Raw genomic sequence first — 18,492 nt, 5'->3', positions numbered from 1 at the left:
CTCTGGGTGCTGCACAACGGGGACGCGGGGCAGCCCTGTCCGGGCCGTCGCCCTCTTAACCGGCCGCCCCGCGGCCTGTGGCCGGCCTCCCTGGCGGAAAGGGACGGGCGGCCCACGGGGCTGCGTGTTCGCCGAAGTACTGAAAAATGACTGAGGTGAATTAAGTTCGTCTCTGGGAATCTGTCGTGGAGTCCTGCCGCTCTTGCTTGCAGCAGCAGCGAGGGCGCCGCAAGGTGGGACTGGCTGCTGGTGTCAGCTGTGGGTTTGCAGGGAGCCGTCACCCGGTAAAGAGCACAGAGGTGAGGGCAGAGCCCAGAGCCACGGCTCAAGCCCTTGCCCCTTACAAGGCAGTCATTCTCTGTCAATTTTGCATTGTTTGCTACTTGGTGGCACTGCATCGACAGAAATAGCGAAGATTTCTCCTCTTTCAGCATGGCTCTGGCAGTTGAGGCACTTGTCCGTGTTGGCAAGGCATGGCTCCAGGCAGACCAAGGGTGTACCCCCTTCTCAGTCAGGCCTATCCAAAGGCCTTTGCACCTTTTCAACCTGTGTTGATAAAGTTTCCCTAAACTTTTTCTTTTAAAGTTCCCAGTGAAGGACAGTCCTGTGTCATGAATTTAAGCATGCTCTGAATGAGCTTTTTGTAGCTGTCTTTCACAGGCATGTCGGCATACAGGCTGAGAAGCACCGTCCTCTTAACAACCAAAAGTTGGCTACTGTCTCCTCTTTAAAATTGGCGTCTGTGTTTTTAGTCCATGCTGTGGTCTGGATTAGATGCCACAGGTGAAATGTGTGGGTGATGTAGATCTAACAGGGCTGTGAGCACTTAATGTAAAATCCTGATTCTGACAGTCCCTTCAGATTTATGCGTCACTGTTCAACCTGAGAACAAAAGAAATGCTGTAACAGAGCATGCCAAATTGCTAGCCCAGTGGACCAGGCAAGAATAGGAGAGTAAGGCACTCTTCCCTGGCTCACCTGACCTGCCTCCAGCGTGCTGCAGCTCAGGAATTTTTGAAGCCAGCTGTGTTTATAGATGTGGGTGCCTGCACTTTGCCAGATCCCCAGTTTAAAGAAGTGAGGGATTTAGTGTCCTGTTTGGGATATGTGAACTCGCACTGTAACTGTAGTACGTGAGCTGTTGCTGTGTAATGCTAGTCTGGCAAATACAAAGTCACTATGGAGACACGTCACCAACTAGTGAGCTGGGACTAACTGCAAGGACTGCAGCAGCTGGGTAAACGGAGAAGCTGCAGTTTATCTTTCTTCTAGCAAGAAGGTCGAAAGACAAGGAAAAGGCTTCATGTAAAACCAAGAAATGAGAGACCGGTGAGGAGGTGCCTCCCAGATACCCAGAGGTCAGCTCTATTATAAGCCTCCAGCAGCATGGAGGTTATAAAAAAAATGAAGCAACTCTTGGAGAAGAACCTTCCCAGGAGGAAAAGGGTAGTAGAGATCCAGCCAGAGTGGCAACCAAGGATGTGGTGCTATCATGATTACTTTAAATCATTTGAGCCTAAGCCTGCCACTGGTCCTATGTTCTTGGTTCCTCCTGTGTTGTGTTAGTGTTTGTAAAGGATGGATTTACCTGAACATTTCTGAGGGAAAAGGAGATTTTCCTTAATAGACAGATGTCCTGAAAAGACAGATCAGTTCCTTGGTCCAGTTAGTCGTGTGTCCCCAGGAGCACTACTAGTGACACAATGTGGTTAAAAGGATGTGTAGCTAAGACTGTGGAACTGTGTTTTCAGTGGAAACCCATGCTTAGATGGGAAATATCAGAGTGATATGAGACTATAATGACTGCCATCATATTCAGATCACCTTGTCTATGAGGTCACATCACATCAATTCCCACCAGCCTGTCCACAGGGTTTTGAAGTACAGAAGTGGGATCTTAATGCCTGCTTCATATGAAACAAAGCTGGTACACATTGGCATTTCATAGCACCTTTTTGGCAAAAAGACAAACTGAAGGTCTAAAGTATTTTTTTGAAATCTCAGCATCACAAATATTTTCCTATATTACAGTGTTTGATGTTTGACAAAGAAGAGATGTTGCACAGAAACAAACACTTGGGCATTTTATGTCCATTGAAGATGCCTGAACTTCTGAATTGTGTACTTCAGAGTCTTACTAAAATGTTTTTGACTATTAAACTGCTATCCAAATCATAAGACTGTCAAGATAAGAATAGGGAGGTTTATTTTTTAGCATATTCATTAAGTAACATTTTTCCTTTTATTAGTTATAGTTTCTTCCCTATGCTTGAATAATTTTTTCCAGTATATGTTAGGTTTTGTATCTAAGTAAGGCTGCAATTGTTTTGGTGGAAACAGCATATTGCACTTCCCCAAATTTTAGTAATATTCTTTTAACTGAGTAACAAATGACATTTAATAAAAATAAATATTTTTAATAGACTTTGGTACAGCATTTTTTTATGTGACTTCTGGGTCTTGTTTTCATTTTTAGTGCCTTTATTGTCTTTCCCTATACATTTAGTCCTTCATTGATTTAACAATGCTCTATTCACTAATGCTAGTTGATTCAATGCTGTGGGTATAATCTCAAGGGAATCCTCAGTTAATTGTGTTCATAGTTCCATAATTTTCTCCTGTTGTGATGTTGCCAACAAGGCCTGTTCCAGGTTTGGCTATAATTTTCCACCTGACAATGGAAATGCACGTATTTTTTTACATACAGTTTTTATTTCAGCAAACAGTACCTATCTTGAGGTGACACTTCAAACACTAAACACATTTGCAATAGCTAGAGTGAAAACCTTTTTTCTAAGCAATGTTACTTTATTTTCTTGCTGTGGAGATCTCTATTCTGACACTCTTCAAAGCTTCATCTTAGATTATTCTTTTCCCCCATCAGCATGTTCTTAAAAAATAACCATATTTTCACAAGATAATTATAGTATTACGGAGTTAGTCCATCAGCAAGATGAACTTTCTTCCGTATAGCGTAAGAATGAATATCAAACACTTCCTTCAGAAATATGTGAAAAGTTCATTTTTTCAGCTCTGTTTGCTTCCAGTAATCTCCATTCCCATACACCCATAGGCTACTAAAAAAAGAAATGAGAAATCACACCACTCCTAGAACCATATTTGTGTATTACTTTCAAGTTATATGTGAAAGGTGTTCCTAGCAAAATGGGCCTTGATTTCTGAGCATGCTAGTGTTACCTGTTTGTAAGTCTCAGTGGATGTTGCTCTGATCAACCAACACACTATGTTCAAGTCAAACAAACAGGTATTTCTTCAGACTTTATGGATAGTCTGTTAGTAGAAGTATTGCTATAAGAGCTCATTGCTCTCTTGCCATTACAGCAAGTGGGTTTTATTACAGTGTGGACAGCTCTCACGTTATGTTCATCAGTAATTCTTTACAGCAGTATGAATATATATGTCTTACTTTCTTTATGCTCTGAGGTATTTCTGTTCATTTCTCATAAATGAGCAAATAAACCATCTCAATATTCATCATCTGAGGGCTTTTCTTTCTAACAAACAGTATGCATTGTCTGTGAGTGGTCAGGGAAGTGCTAGGTAGATAGACAACTATTTTAAACTGAATTACAATACAGTAGATAGCTAAGTTTGATACACTGAGGTTTTCCTAGCCACTACCATAGATGAAAACAGATTTGAAGCAATAGATTTTGTTATCCTAAAAATTGTAGATGATTGTTGTGTTTTGCTATGCTTTGATAGTAAGAATGGAACAAAGCACAACTGGTGGGAGTTCCCATATTTCTTACATCTTTCTGTTCTGCTGAGTGCCTCCAGACATTATTAAGGAGTTGATTCTGTATGTGGTTTGTTGATATCTTTGTCCATTTCTAGCCCTTACTCTGACCTGGTAAATCTGTATATAGACACTAGATGTGGTACCTCAACATTCTGTATGCACGGCATAATGGGAAATATGATGGTCAAATTGTTTCATGCTGTCAGTGATTTTTTAAATTATGAAATTTCTCAAATATTTTCTGTTCTTTCATGTACTTTTCCTAATAGTAGTGATGAACTAACATGTAAATACTAATGCAAAATCATGGTGCAAAATTATTTGTGGTCCAATCATGCTTTCAGCCACTCTTTTCAGATTTTCTGTACTGCCTCCCTGGTGTGTTATTTGAATGCATTTCTGAAGTGCATTAAACAGTACGACTACATTTGCCTTGCCAGTTACTGATGACAAGTTCCAAGAAATTTCCTTGTGTGTAGAGACCACAAGAGCTTTTTAGGAATTATCTTGCATGATGTTCACAGTGATTCTTAGGTCAAAGAAAGCAAGAAAAACTTTGTGAAGACCTGCACAGCATCCTTAGGCCTTTGGAACAGATTTATAAGTCACAATTTCCATTTTAAGCTATCAGGGCTTAGCTACTGCATGTGTGCCTTCCTCCCAGACCATCATATGCCTGACCATAAATGCCAGGATTTAAAATCTTAACTAGGTTCTAGGGGAAGACTGCACGGAAAACAGATGCAGTACATGATCTGCTCCAGTAGGTGAGTGGCTAAAGAGATGTATTTATTACTTAAAGCAAGGTGTATTACATTGCTGTAGCCCAGATCAAAGATGATAAAGCAGTAACTGAAGCCATATTATTATCTTCATTCAACAGGAATGAAGTCTTCTTGCCACCAAGAAGCTTCACTTAAATGAACACCTTGTATTGGAAAAAACTCCAAGGCAAACATGAGCTGCAATTTGTGTTCATGTAAAATCTTCCTTTGGATCTCAATCTAGAAAAATTGTTCCAATATCCATTTATTTTTTAAGAGACTGGGTACATTCGATGTCTTAAAAACCTCTACTTTCATATTTTCATGTCAATTTCAACTCCATTGGATTTGCCAGTTGTTTCTTGATGGGAAGGAAAATGTGCCTGGGACTGTTTCAGTCCCATTTGGATGATCATACTGACAGCCCAGCCCATGGTGACTGTAGAAGGACCCCTTTTAGAAAGCTAGTGAGTCCTGGCAGAGAGCCACCAAACACAATACTGTCTAGATTTAGAGTAGACCTTATCTGCCAAGATTGATAACTGTCTCCTGCAGGTGGGTGGCCTGTCTGCCCAATAGTTATGCCTGAACATAAAGCAGTATTTGAAGTTCACATGATCTAATGAGCTGGTAGGTGGTTTTCCATACTCTGGAAAGTAGTCATTTTCTCTGAGATTTCCTCACTCAAATATTCCTGTTATTAAAAATATTTTAAAAATAATAAAAAGGCAGATACAATGATTATGTGAAAATGCATATTACAAAAATTAGAGATTATACTTCTGTTTTTCCTAGTATTACCTGGATGATATCATGACCTTACTGAAATCATTAAGGATTCTCTCACTGGCTTTGATACAGACAGGATTCTACTAGTAGGGAGTATGTGAATGGCTTCTAATGGCAGATGACCTAGGATGATAAACTGGTGTAACACTAGCACAAATCCAGTAATTTTCCTGTTGAATTCAGAAGAGAGATGCTGGGCAACATTCCTTTCATATCTATTTCCGCTTTTTTTTAGTATTTACTTTAGATGAATGCATTGAGTCATTGTGAAACACTTTCAGCTCAAACTTCAGCACTATGCTGATTATGTGCAATTGTTTATCTTGTTTGCCATTATTACAGAGATGGTGGTTCCTCTCCTGGTGAGGTACACTTAGTACAAACTAATGCCAGATGAAGCAAATGCTACTCTGGCCAAGGCATTGTTTATACTCTGTGCTGAAGGCACAAAGTCCTAAGTCACTTCCTCTCTTAAACAGAGCATTGCACAGCCTCTGGGCCTTGCTAAGACTGTTTACCTTATAGCCTAGGAGTATCAATATTTGAAAATTTCAGTCTTTTGTATTATATTTTCTTTTGACATTTTGTCTATCATTCCCGAGATCCCTGGTTCCTGCCCATTTCTCCATGGCATGTATGGCTGTGAACATATTAGACCTAATAGAATCATAGAATAGTTTGGGTTGGAAGGGACCTTTAAAAGTCACCCCCTCTGCAGTGAGCAGGGACATCTTCAACTAGATCTGGTTACTCAGAGCCCCGTCCAACCTGACCTTGAATGTTTCCAGGGATGAGGCATCTACCATCTCTCTGGGCAACCTGTTCCAGTGTTTCACCACACTCATTGTAACAAATTTGTTCCTTATATCTAATCTGAATCTACCCTTTTTTAGTTTGAAACCATTACCCCTTGTCCTGTTGCAACAGGCTCTGCTAAAAAGTCTATCCCCATCTTCCTTATAATCTGCCTTTAAGTATTGAAAGGTTGCACTGAGGTCTTGCCAGAGCCTTTTCTTCTCCGGGCTGAACAACCACCATTCTCTCGTGCTTTCCTCATAGGAGAGGTGTTCCATCCCTCTGATCATTGTTGTGTCCCTCCTCTGGACCTGATCCAATAGGTCCACATCTTTCCTGTACCGAGGACTCCAAAGCCGAACACAGTACTCCAGGTGGGGTCTCACCAGAGCAGAGGAGAAGGGCAGAATTGCCTCCCTCAACCTACTGGCCATGCTTCTTTTTATGCAGCCCAGGATAGGGTTGGCTTTCTGGGCTGCAAGTGCACATTGTTGGCTCATGTCCAGTGTTTCATCCACCAGTACTCCCAAGTCCTTCTCGGTAGGGATGCTTCCAATCCCTTCATCCCCCAGCCTGTATTGATACCAGAGGTTGCCCTGACCCAGGTGCAAGCACTTGGCATTGTTGAACCTCATGAGGTTTACGTGGGCCCACTTCTTGAGCTTTTCCAGGTCCCTCTGGACGGCATCCTGTCCCTCAGGCATGTCAACTGCACCACTCAGTTTGGTGGTGTCTGCAAAGTTGCTGAGGGTGCACTTGATTCCACTGTCTATGTCATTGATGAAGATATTAAACTGTACTGGTCCCAATATGAACCCCTGAGGGACACCACTCATCACTGATCTCCGTGCAGATATTGACCCATTGACCACCACTCTCTGGATGCAACCATCCAACCGATTCCTTATCTATCAAATAACAGGTTCCCTCTAATGGCCTCTTGTATGTCTCTCAACTGCTTTTTTGTGATTTTACCCAAATTTCCAAAGAAATTAAGAAAAAGTTCAAACTGTTGTTAGATAATTTCACATTTTGATGTAGGCATCATGAGGACAGCTAAGATCTTCTGAGAGATGTTGAGGCTGGAGTGAAAGAATGGGAGCACCTGGGACAAAGGGTTCTTCCTACTCATGGGGTCCCACTTGCAGGAGAGGAATTCAGTCAGATAGTCTTTTCTCCTGAGTTATTCACAAGCAACGCCCAGTTTCTACCCATAAATTACTATCAAAAAATAGTAGCAAGAAAACATGGGAAGTTTTATCCCAAAAGGGCTCCGTGAGGCCAGTTAGGGATTTTATTACTCATTGTTTGCAGAAAGCATTCTGACATGTGACAGAATAAAACCAACATAGATCCTTACTCTGCAGTGCTTACTGTTTAAATAGACAAAAATGTGCAAGAAGGGTAAGAGAAGGGCTTGCAGTGAAACCTGAAGTAGTTGCATTGTTCCCTTCTAGCATTTAAAACTTTGTTAGTGCTCAGGTCTTGCATTTAGTTTCCAGCAGAATAAGACCCTCAGAGGCACACATAAACTCAGATGCATGCTATGTCTCAGCATAAGCTGAAGCTCTCCAGTACTTCATTTCAGTTCCAAAAGACTATAGTGCACTCACTGCTCTTCTTATAAACAAAAGGAAATGCAATATACAAACAAAGGACATTTTGACCACATGGTACATTCTTACTTGTTCCCTCGGGCACTTATTCAAAGTGCCTATCCCTTTTCAGTGGAGTTCCAGCTGCTAAATAAATTATTAGATTTACCATTGTAATTTTTTTTGTGTAACTATGCTTTTTCACAGTGCATTAGTGTGAGCTAAAAATAATGGACATTTGTCACAGGCTATTCTTTGGCTACTGAAAAAATGTTTATTTGCGTAACAGATAGTGCATATCCCTATGTACGATGAGAAGAGGCTCTAAAGAAAGGTCACAAAAGTTGGTCTTCTCATCACTTGTCCAGAACTAAAAAATCTGACAGCAAGAAACTTCACTCTCTAGGCACAGCAGTGTGTATATGATTCTCTTACTATTTGTAGACTACGATTAGTTCTCACATACTTCATATTGGTACTTTTGGTTGTTTTCAAGTGAGATGATAGTTCTGATTCACCAAGTGCTGCCATTTGGACAGTCACATTGAAGTTGTCGGTAAGTGTAGTCCAGTTGTATCCCTGGGGTTTGAGCCACTGCCTGGACAAGCCATGCTTTGCACAAGATCCCTGTATGCATCTGCTTCGGCAGGGACGGATTTGCTCCTCAGTTGTATTAGTGCAGTGCCTGGTTTGCCTCTACCAAGACACCCAATGCAGCTGGCAGTGCCTCATAGTACTCCCTGCCCTGGCTGTGTTCCGGTTCCCCCGATCCAGTCAGCTGTATGTGACAGTGCATGATCAGCTCTCAGACTTTTTGTTGTGTTAGATAATGTACTCCGATTCCAAGTATGCAGAGATTTGAAAATAAAGTAATTTGATTGTTTGAGTTATCACACTGCTTGAGCTTAAATCGGTACTTTTGTCAAGATGCAAAATTTTTGTCATGCTGTGCCTATTTTAGTTCTAATAGAAATATGATCAAGACAGAGGGAATTTATATGACAACACAGTGAAGCCTTCAGACATTTCTTTTACAGCAACAATGTGTTATATTGTACTTATACAAAGTACAGTTGTTCATTGCACTTTGGAAGAACATCATGAGATATAGTAGTTGAAAACACGAGACTTTTTTTTTATCCTATTTTTTTATGTAGTTAAGAAATTACCCCTAATTATTTTTAATAATTTTATTCTTTAGTATTGAATAAGATATCAAAGCTTAAATTATTTTCTTGTCAGATAGTAATCTGAGGCCTGCTTATATAAAAAGAATATAAAGCTCATACTAAACAAAACATGTGATGTTATATTTTTCTTACTAAAGTTCAGCAACATTAGAGCATATTTTCTTTTCCCAAAGACCTTCTGTTACCACTTACTATTTTTCGGACCTTTTGTCTTCCAGCTTTAATTCTACCTTTCTGAAGTCTTCTTTTACCATTGCAATAAACTTGGACAGGGTGGTTAAGCAGTATCCCTGGGAAGGCTGAACACAGATTCCACTTTTTCTTAATTTGTGTTTTCTCTAATTCTGTATATGCAACTATTAAAGTAGCTGCAAGCTGATTATTCCTTTATTTTCCTAGTAAAGAAGTCACATGTTGTTCTATTAGTTGAACACATCCATATGGCCAGCAGATGCGCTTAAAAGGTATGTAATTAGTGGTGTGAATTCACCTCACTAGACAGTTCTTAAGTGATTTTTTTGGGGCTAGGGGTGTGCTGGCTGCCTGTTTGAAATCAGTGTAGGTTATGTGAAGCAGGTCACATTTGCTTGCAGTAAATTTGGTCTGGATAAACAGAAGTACTTCATTCAAATGTAAGTTTTGTTTATCATTTGACTATAATCTTCAAAACTTCCAGTACAACTTCTGCTTTAACCTTGATGAGCCCTGTATCATTTGACTCCAGGACTGAAGTTCTGTTTCATGGTATGTAAAAGGTCACTTAAAGTTGATTCTCTTTTTTGTCCCCAGTTCCACTGGTATTGCAAAATTAGATACAGGTATTAAATTTTGCTCAAAATTTTATTTTGGTGATTTAACCTATCAACAATGATGAAACCATCCCTTAACTTCTCCTTGGTAAACTAAAACTTGCTTGACAAAGATAAAAAAGTACAGATTAATCACCCACACCCCAAGATTCCACTAACATTTGTAGCTAGGACATCATTTATATTTGTTAAAAGCTATAGCCAAGCTTTTTTTTTTTTTCTGCTTTTTTTTTCCTGCCTTACAGAAACAGCAGATATAATTTGCTCCTATTCACATTTACATTGTGTTTGAAATGTTTTAGGTTGTAGCCAACAAGTCAGAGTCCAGAGGTTTAGTGACAGAAATGTGTCCTTTTGCCATTACTTTTATTTTCCTTCATCTTAGATAATTTGCAATCTCTTTCTTGTTTCATTGATGCAAAATGTTGAGTAGAATCAGAAATAAGGCCCTTTCTCATGACTTGGAAGCCCAGTAGTTCATCTGCGTATTGCATGTAATGTTGATTTTGTCTCATCCTCATTCTTTCATTGAAATGTCAGTAGGTATCTGATCACATAAATACCTTGAAGAGTTCAGGCATGTATATATTGGTACTGACCTAACCAAAAAAATGCATAATGTCCTATAAGTGACATCAGAACAGTTTTTCAGAGTTGTTCTCTGGGCTCATATTACTGCCGGTTGTTCTTGCAGAAACAGAGGCATTAGTTAGGACAAAATCACCACAAAACCTGGTGACTACCCTGACTTACAGTGTGCGTAAGTGTGAGTGTGTGTGTATGTGTGTGTGCGCGCACGTGTGCGTGTACGTGTGTGTGTAGGGAGTGGGGATTACATGGCTGCACAGCCTGCACCACTGCTTTCCGTTTGGTTATTCTGGTTCTCCCTTTCACTTCCATCAATTGAGAGCTGAACCTGCCTTTCCCATATTTTTGCCCATGCTTGCTGTCAGCCTGGGAAGCCTATAATTATGCTGTTTACCCTTTAAATATTGTTACCACATTAACTTTCTTCCAGTTCTATGAAATTTCCTCAGCATTTCAGAAGTTGTTAGGAAACAAATTTAGTTATTAATATTGCTGTCTATCATTCCTTTCATTTATTTTTCTAATAACTCTTCAACCTGCCATTTAAAAGTAAAAGTTTGTGTTGCTGCTGTTTACTATCTTTTCCTATTATTGATTTATTGGAAAATATTTCAATGTTACATAATGGGAAAACACTGTTTAGGTTTTCCAAATATGTTCTGCTCTTCCACATTCTTTTAGAGAATTCTGTTTTTCACGTCTAGTAGTAAAGCAGTACTAGTATTTGCAATATCATTATCTCTGGTTAACTTAACATTCTTACTTTCCATGGCATATATATTTTTTCTTTATTCTAAGTTCTTAAATTATATAACTCTTTAGTTATACACTAACTGTTGTCAGCTTTTGTTTTTTCTCCATTTGCTTCATGTTTTAATGTGCTGCTTTCTAGTCTTCTAGACAGTAAGAAATTGGTTGGGGAGGCAGATAATGAGTAGATCTTTAGTGGTATGATTGAGATGGGTTGCCACAACTGTGACTGTGAAATTTGAAAGGGGGGAGTCTTTTTGTTCCAAGGATGTTTTTTGCAGGTGTACTGGGATTAAGTTAACTTTCTTCACAGCAGTGATGTTGTGCTGTGTTTTGGGTTTGTAGCTAAAACAATGTTGAAAATATGCCAATGTTTCAGCTATTGCTGAGCAGTGCTTGCACAGCATCAAGGCTGAGTCTCTTTCCCACTCTGCCCACAATCCCACTCCAGCAAAATAGGGTGGGGATAGGCAAGAATTTGGGAGGGGACACAGGACAGCTGACCCCAGCTGACCAAAGGGATACTCCATGCCATATGATGTCATGCTCCGCAATAAAACTGATAGAGCAAAAGGGTGGGATGAGGGTTGGCTTCGAAGCTGGCTATCAGAGGCAGAGACTCGCCAGGCATTGGTCTGCTTGTGGGACTTGGTGAGTGACTGCCTTAGCAGCACTTCTTTTTAATGCTCACTTATGACATTTTATTAATTATCCCTTTTTTCCTTCACTTATTAAACTATCCTTATCTCAGCCCACAAGTTTTCTCTCTTTTTCTCTTATTCTTTCCCCTGTGCCACTGGGGGAGGAGGCAGGGGGAGCATGCTAGCAGCTGTGTGGGTGCTTAACTGCTGGCCAGGGTCAACTCACAGCAGCGGGATGGAAGAAAAATACATTAGGAGCACAGTCCCCAAGTAATGGGGTTTCGAGGTTTGAGGGAATGAAGAAGTACTTTTTCCAAGCAGCAAGCCAGGGAAGAGGCATTTGTGCAACCACAGCTGAAAGGAGTGGGAGGACAGGCTGAGAGAGCTGGGACTGTTTAACCTTGAGAAGAGGAGACTCAAGGGAGAGGATCTTATCGATGTGCCTAAAAGCCTGATAGGAGGAGTGAAAATTAAGCCAGTCTTTTCCCAGTGTGCTATCCAGCGAAAGGACGAGAGGCAGTGGGCACAGACTGAAATACAGAAAGTTCCATTTAACTTAAAAATCCTTTCTCCTGTGAGGGTGGTTGAACATTGGAACAGGTGGCCCAGAGGGGCTGTGAAGTCTCCAGCCTTGGATATGCCTAAAACCCAACTGGACACAGCCCTGCTCTGAGCAGAGGGCTGGGCTAGAGGATCTCCAGAGGTCCCTTCCAGCCTCAGCTATGTTGTGATTCTGTGAAATTCCATCAGTGTTAAGTGACCCACAGTTCTGTGGATCAAGCAGCCAAGCGCATAGTTGTTATAGTTAACATGGGGTATCAGAGTGCTTTCTCAGATGAAGCTATAGCATTTTTTTTTCCTAATCTCCAGAATTACCTTTCAGTCCTGGATACACAGGATTTTATAATAAATTGCATCTTCTTTTTAGTTTTTTAATAGAGTCATTGCATGAGTCTTTTTAGTTTGGACCTGCAGCTTTTTCACTGACAAAAGTCGCACTTTTGCTTTGGCATAGAAAAGCAAAGAAACCTGTCTCTTGGTGCAGCTTCATTATTTTGGAACATGCTGTAGCTCGACTCATGTTCCTGCACCAGACAGAGGTGTCTGAGGCAACAGAATCTTGTAAGAGAACTTTCCAGTTACAGACTAATGTGCAGAAGGCTGATTCCTCATATTTTGAGTGTAAAATGACACCAGAAATCAGTACTGCAGTAAGACCTATATACAGTTGGTTCAGTATTCACAGGTCTCTGCTGGAAACAGTGTAAAACAATAGCCTTTACACAAGTGCTGTTTTGTAGTAGGAGTGCTGGTAAAGTAGTTTCATTCACAAGTATCGAAACTAGCATTCAAGATGACTCATTGTCCTGATTCAACCTGCTTTTTAGGTTCAACTTACTGGTTTTACCGCCGGCTTTTCGCTTGCTGACAATTTTGTAGATAAGAGTTTGTTTATACTCTTCTGTTGCTGACAGTTCCTGTTTTTTAGTGAGTGGGCCTGAGTCTTGTCTACTTAGATTATTTGTTAAGTGTTGCTATTCAGGTATGTATTTATTCAACTGAATCTTGATTGGTTGATTTTAAAAAAAAATGAATAGGAGTGCTCCAGCTTTTTTTTTTAATATACGAGTGAAATATTACATTTTTTTTGAAAAATAAGCTTCCTCTAAGAAAGCTATTGCAGTGTGAAATTTAGGGGAGGAGTATGGTGCGCTTATGCTTTTGGTTACTTTAATGGAGACGTAGATGATTTTCATTTGATTGACTTAGTGGCTTCAAAAACTTGTTCACTGATTTACTATTTGAAAAAATATTCATGAATGCTTTGTAGTTGTAGCATGGGTTTCCACCTGAGCTGAAGAGAACTTTGTTTTGGTGTGTAGGTGCATGAAGAGTGTGATTTCCTTTGTGGTAGGTGCTGCCTCCTCTGGGGATTCTCATTTGTTGAACAGAAGGAGACGGAGTCCTGCGAGCGTGGCAGCGCACACAGAGCTGTTGCATGAACAGGCAGTACTGTATGCTGTATTTTTGTAGTCTTCCATTGCACATGGTGATTTTTTGTCTCTGAATATTTTAGTTTTCTGTTCGCTGTTCAGATAGCTTGGGAAGGGGGGCCTACTGTTAAATATTGAACGTTGCATCTTTCTGCCTAGAATTGAGGGTCTCATCAGTTACTCCACCAAGGAATATAATGCGGTGACTATGTCAGGTACCTTCAATACAGTTATGTTTATTTACAAAAATATATAAAACTATATTCCTGTAAGTACCAAAGGGATTCACAAGTCTTCATCTTATGCTTGCTCTGGTAGTGTTGGTCTTTCAGAGCATGGCTCACCTAAAGACCCTTCCACATTCTTCAGTGGACCTCAGCCACGTTCCTCCGTACCTTGGTCTGAAGCAGCCAAATGTATATCCATGTTCTAAATTTGATGATCCGCTCCAATGGAGTTACCTGACTTCACAACAATACACCGAGGCTGTGTCCAGCAGCTTCAGGTTGGTTTTGCCTGTCTTGGGCACTGACCAGAACTAGTACATATTGCATTAAGACCCAGTGAAAATGCAATGCTAAGAGCATCCTGTAAACATTTTCCTGGGATGTCAGCAATACCAGCACACGGGCACTAGGGACCACATCCCACATAAAAAGGCTTTGGTTGACAATTCGGATGAAATGCAATGTCAACAACTCTGTCAGGCTGCCCAGAGGCGTTTTGCCCGACACAGCGACAACACCGACTGTGTGTGCACCCCCAGAGACCCCTGCCATAGCCGCCTCCCATGTAAGCAAACGGGTACTGCCCTCCCTGCCCCCCCCCGCCCCCCACAACATGAGGGTTTTCCTAAGTCTTCCCCAGGGATCCGGCCGTTATTGCCAACCCTGTGCTTTTGCTTTGGGGTAATTCATCTCTAGATTTGGACCCGTGTTTTACGTATTTGTAATTTTCTACAGCTAATTAGTGCTGAAGTCCGAGCGGTGGGAATTGAGTGTTGCTCCGGCCTCGTTCACCTCCCCCGGCTGGATTAGCCCCCGCGGCTCGCAGGCCACCGTTTCCCAGGGCGGATCAAGACACCGGCGGGAATACCGCGCACGCCTCGGCCCTGGCTGGCAGGCTGCGGGGGAGGGACAGGCAGGGACAGGCAGGGACAGGCGCGGGCGCCGGGACCCTGCCGCAGCGGGCGCCGCCCGTTGCCGCCGCGGCTGCGGCACTGCCGGGGCCGGCGCGGCCGCGCTCCCCCCCCGGCGCTCGCCCGCGCCCGGGAGCGGAGCGGAGAGGAGAGGAGGGGCACCGCCGCCGCCGCCGCCGCCGCCGCCGCAGCCGCTCCCTCCCCGCGGCGGCCGGGGGGCGGGACCCGCGGCAGCGCCAGCGCCGCTGTCAGCGCCCCAGGGGCTGGGGGGGCCCTGCCGGCCGCGGGCAGCTGCCGGCGCGCAGCGCAGCGCAGGAGCGGAGCGGAGCGGGGCCGCCCGCGGCTGAGAGCCGCACCGCGGCAGGCGCCGAGCCGCGCCGCAGCAGCACCGCGCCCGGTGAGTGGGGCGGCCCCGGCCCGGCGGCGCTGCGGGGGCCCGTGGCCGTGTGCCCCGGCGGGGCGGCGGCGGCGCTGCGCGGGGTAACGCGGGGCTCTGCCGCGGGCAGGGGGGCGGGGGGCTTTAACAGGTTGCGATGGGCGTGCGGGGCGGTTTGCGCGGCACCCGCGTTTGTGGCGGGGCCGTGGTGAGGAGCGGGCTGTGGGTGAGCGGTGTAGCCCCGCTGCTGCTGCACGCAGGGGCTGCTTGGGCTGTAAAGCGCCCCCCGGAGAGCTGCCTCTTCAGGGGGGTGTCCGGTAACTCCCGGTGTCCGGCAGCTGCCAAAGATTTCAGGACATACAGTTGTTTATCTCCAGCCCCATTCGGGCTTAAAGATGGTTCATACACATAAGGAAATGCTAAAACTTTTGCTCCCGTTAACGGAAAGGAGAACATAGAAGAGCTTTGGGCATCCCTGTGGCTCTAAAGGTGGTTTAATCTCCCCAGAGTGATATTTTTTTAGGCTGCTGGGCCAATGACCCTTGCTTTAAATCCCTTTATTCCTAAAGTTTTCAAAGGGCTGACACTTCCTTGTGGCAACTTTTTAACTCCCTATATGTGTTTTTTCTCCTTTTCATATGTAATTTATGCATAATGAGGCATTATTCATTTTTATTATTTATCAAACACGTCTGAATCTGCTGAGAGGTTCTGCTATTCTTTTGATTTAATGGGTACAGGATTCCTTGCAGGTTTACAAATACAAAGCTGGTTATAGAGTGAAGTCATTTTGAAGTGACTACCTAAAGGGAGACATTGTTATTCAAACCATTTATAAGTTTGGAAAGTGATACTTAGAAGTCCAAGAAGATTGGCGTTTAGGTCTTTAGCTGTGATTTGGGTTTGATTTTATTGGTGTTTTTTTTGTTCTCCCCCCCCCACACCTACCCCCCCCCCCCCACCCCCCCCGGGCATCTGACATTTTCACAGATCTGTACTGTTCAGTTTAGTACACTGTATCCTTCAAGGATTGTGCTGTAATAAACAAGCAATATAGCAATATTAATAGATACTCTTTTTTTCTTGTTTTCTTCCTACACCGTGTCCCTTGAATAATTCTGGTGTTCCACAACACAAAGGCTTTGTATCTTCACACATACAAAGTGGTTCAACAAGATGAAACAACTAATTGGTTGTGAATAAAAGAAAAAGAAATAAAATGGCAAACAACTGAAATGTTAACCATGCTCGGTTGCGTTTTTCCATAGCAGTACTTCATAAGTAGGCAAGTTTCAAAATACATTTTTTGTATTCATACAAAACAGTCTGTGCTCAGGGCACTCTGTTTTCTGGTTTTGAAAATATGCTTAATTATAGGGGTTACTCCCTGAAGTCAATGAAAAGATTTCCACAGACTTCCCTGACCTGCAAGGATTGATTCTAGCAACTTTCCCATCATGTTGTTCCTTCATATAAACAAGTTTCTGATGTTGCTTCCAGGAGGTGAGGCAGTAGGTGACGGCACTGAATTTACAGGCTTATTCCGTCCTTTTCCTATAAGGAAAAAGATTCAATTTAGGCTTAGCATGAATATTTGTGAAATCTGTGTTGTTATTTTTTGGAATGCAACTGGAAAGGCACTCTTGATTTTCACGTAGCCTGTCATGTTCTTACACACTGTATTTTCATGCCCCGTTATGGAGCTGTAATTTTAAAGAGATAGTATACAAATGTTTAAGACTAAAATTCCTGTGCTATAATGTATATATGATTGTTATTTTTACATTGGAATGGGCAGAAGTTCCAGGTTTTCTCTATCTGCATTTAACAGTATCTTTTGATTGAATTTTTCCTTGCTTGTCAAGCCTGAAGTGTTAAAATTATCACTGTTGAGAAGGTTACAGTGATTTTACTTTTGTAGTGTGCAGGTATCTCCTAAGCTGTGAGAATTCTGGGTATATATAACACTGTGCATTTGTGTCTTTACATACAGGCAAAGAACAGTTCTGCAGTATCTGAGGATGGATAAAGACTTCCGCTACTACTTCCAGCACCCGTGGTCTCGCTTAGTTGTGGCTTACTTAGTGATCTTCTTTAACTTCTTAATATTTGCTGAGGACCCAGTATCTCACAGTCAGACAGAAGCCAATGTTATTGTTGTTGGTAATTGTTTCTCCTTTGTAACAAATAAATACCCTGAAGGAGGAGGCTGGATATTTCTGAAGGTGTTTCTGTGGCTGCTTGCCGTTCTCACAGGACTGATAGCTGGGAAATTTCTCTTCCATCAGCGCCTGTTTGGTAAGTTACCTGATGAACCTACTGACTTCCTGATAATGGCTTTTTGACTTCTTCTCTTAGCTTTCTGCTCATTGCAATTTTGTAACCTTTGCTTTTGTAAGCTTTGCTTCAACTGTTTAGAGCTGTATAGAACTCGGTACATCAAAGCTTACATCACTGTGGAAATTAATGCCATGTCTACTTCTGTGAACATAATTTACAACAATTTCAGTCAAAAAAAGCTAAAAATAGTGAAAGTCAACATATTTAAAACACTTGAGAGGCCAGTGCTTTTCAATATTATGAAAACACTCCTTTGCATCTTCAAAACCAATTTTTGAATCTTACGTAGTTTTCTCAGCAGTTTGCAGGTAAGGCTTTGTTCCTTGGGGCAGCAAGACTACCTGTCACCAAAAGTCACGTAAGTGGAAGCAGAGGCTATTAGTATTAGCAGAGCTGTGCTGAAGAGCTCCCACGTGAAAACAGGAATTCTAGAGAAGCAGGACCTGTCTGTCTCTTAGTACAAGAGTGAGTCAGTGAAATAGAAAAGTAGGAAATGGAAAAAAAAATGACAGTAAAGGCTTTCGTACACAAGATGTGACTAAACTGGGGAACTTGCTGCATGTGAGCTGACTGAAAGGAATGGAATGACCCCGAATTAAATTCTCAGACTGAGAATTTAGATGTAAACATATAGAGATATAAAAATACCTGTCGATGTCTTAACTGAGTCATGTAGTAGATGTAGAAAATGTTGCATCTGAGGGCTCAAGGCTGTCTCTAAATTTTAGACATAAGTAGAAATCATGGAGAAGATTACTTCACTCCTGCCAGCTGCGCTTTTTTTTTGAACAGCTGATTCTAGGTGTGTCATTGCTGGTCTAGGTGGACTAGTCCGGTATTCCTGTACTGGTAGGACTGCAGGATGGATGGTTACTGGAACACCTCGAAGCACATGAGCGATAGGCCATTTCCTTAGTCTGTCTTGTTCTATTAAGATAGAGAGAGAGCCACTATTGTTTC

General features: G+C 42.2%; 1 protein-coding gene across 2 annotated transcripts in view; it reads left to right on the top strand.

The window, feature by feature from the left end:
• Positions 1-129: 129 nt before the first annotated feature.
• The window catches only part of TMEM117 (transmembrane protein 117), a 235,217-nt gene continuing 216,854 nt past the window's right edge, over positions 130-18,492 (top strand). Inside the window, exons 1-2 of one of the 2 annotated variants that reach the window (XM_005242091.4) lie at positions 130-233; positions 17,186-17,490. In XM_005242091.4, the coding sequence (XP_005242148.1) occupies positions 17,214-17,490 (277 nt within the window). In that variant the 5' untranslated portion in view covers positions 130-233; positions 17,186-17,213. Of the gene's footprint in view, positions 234-14,888; positions 15,214-17,185; positions 17,491-18,492 lie in introns of those variants that run through there. The other variant, XM_055808321.1, reaches the window with a different exon arrangement.

This window comes from Falco peregrinus, chromosome 6, assembly GCF_023634155.1.
Source record: "Falco peregrinus isolate bFalPer1 chromosome 6, bFalPer1.pri, whole genome shotgun sequence".
NCBI lineage: Eukaryota > Metazoa > Chordata > Aves > Falconiformes > Falconidae > Falco > Falco peregrinus.
Note: the sequence above shows the minus strand (reverse complement) of the source record. Positions and strands in the feature narration are given on the sequence as shown.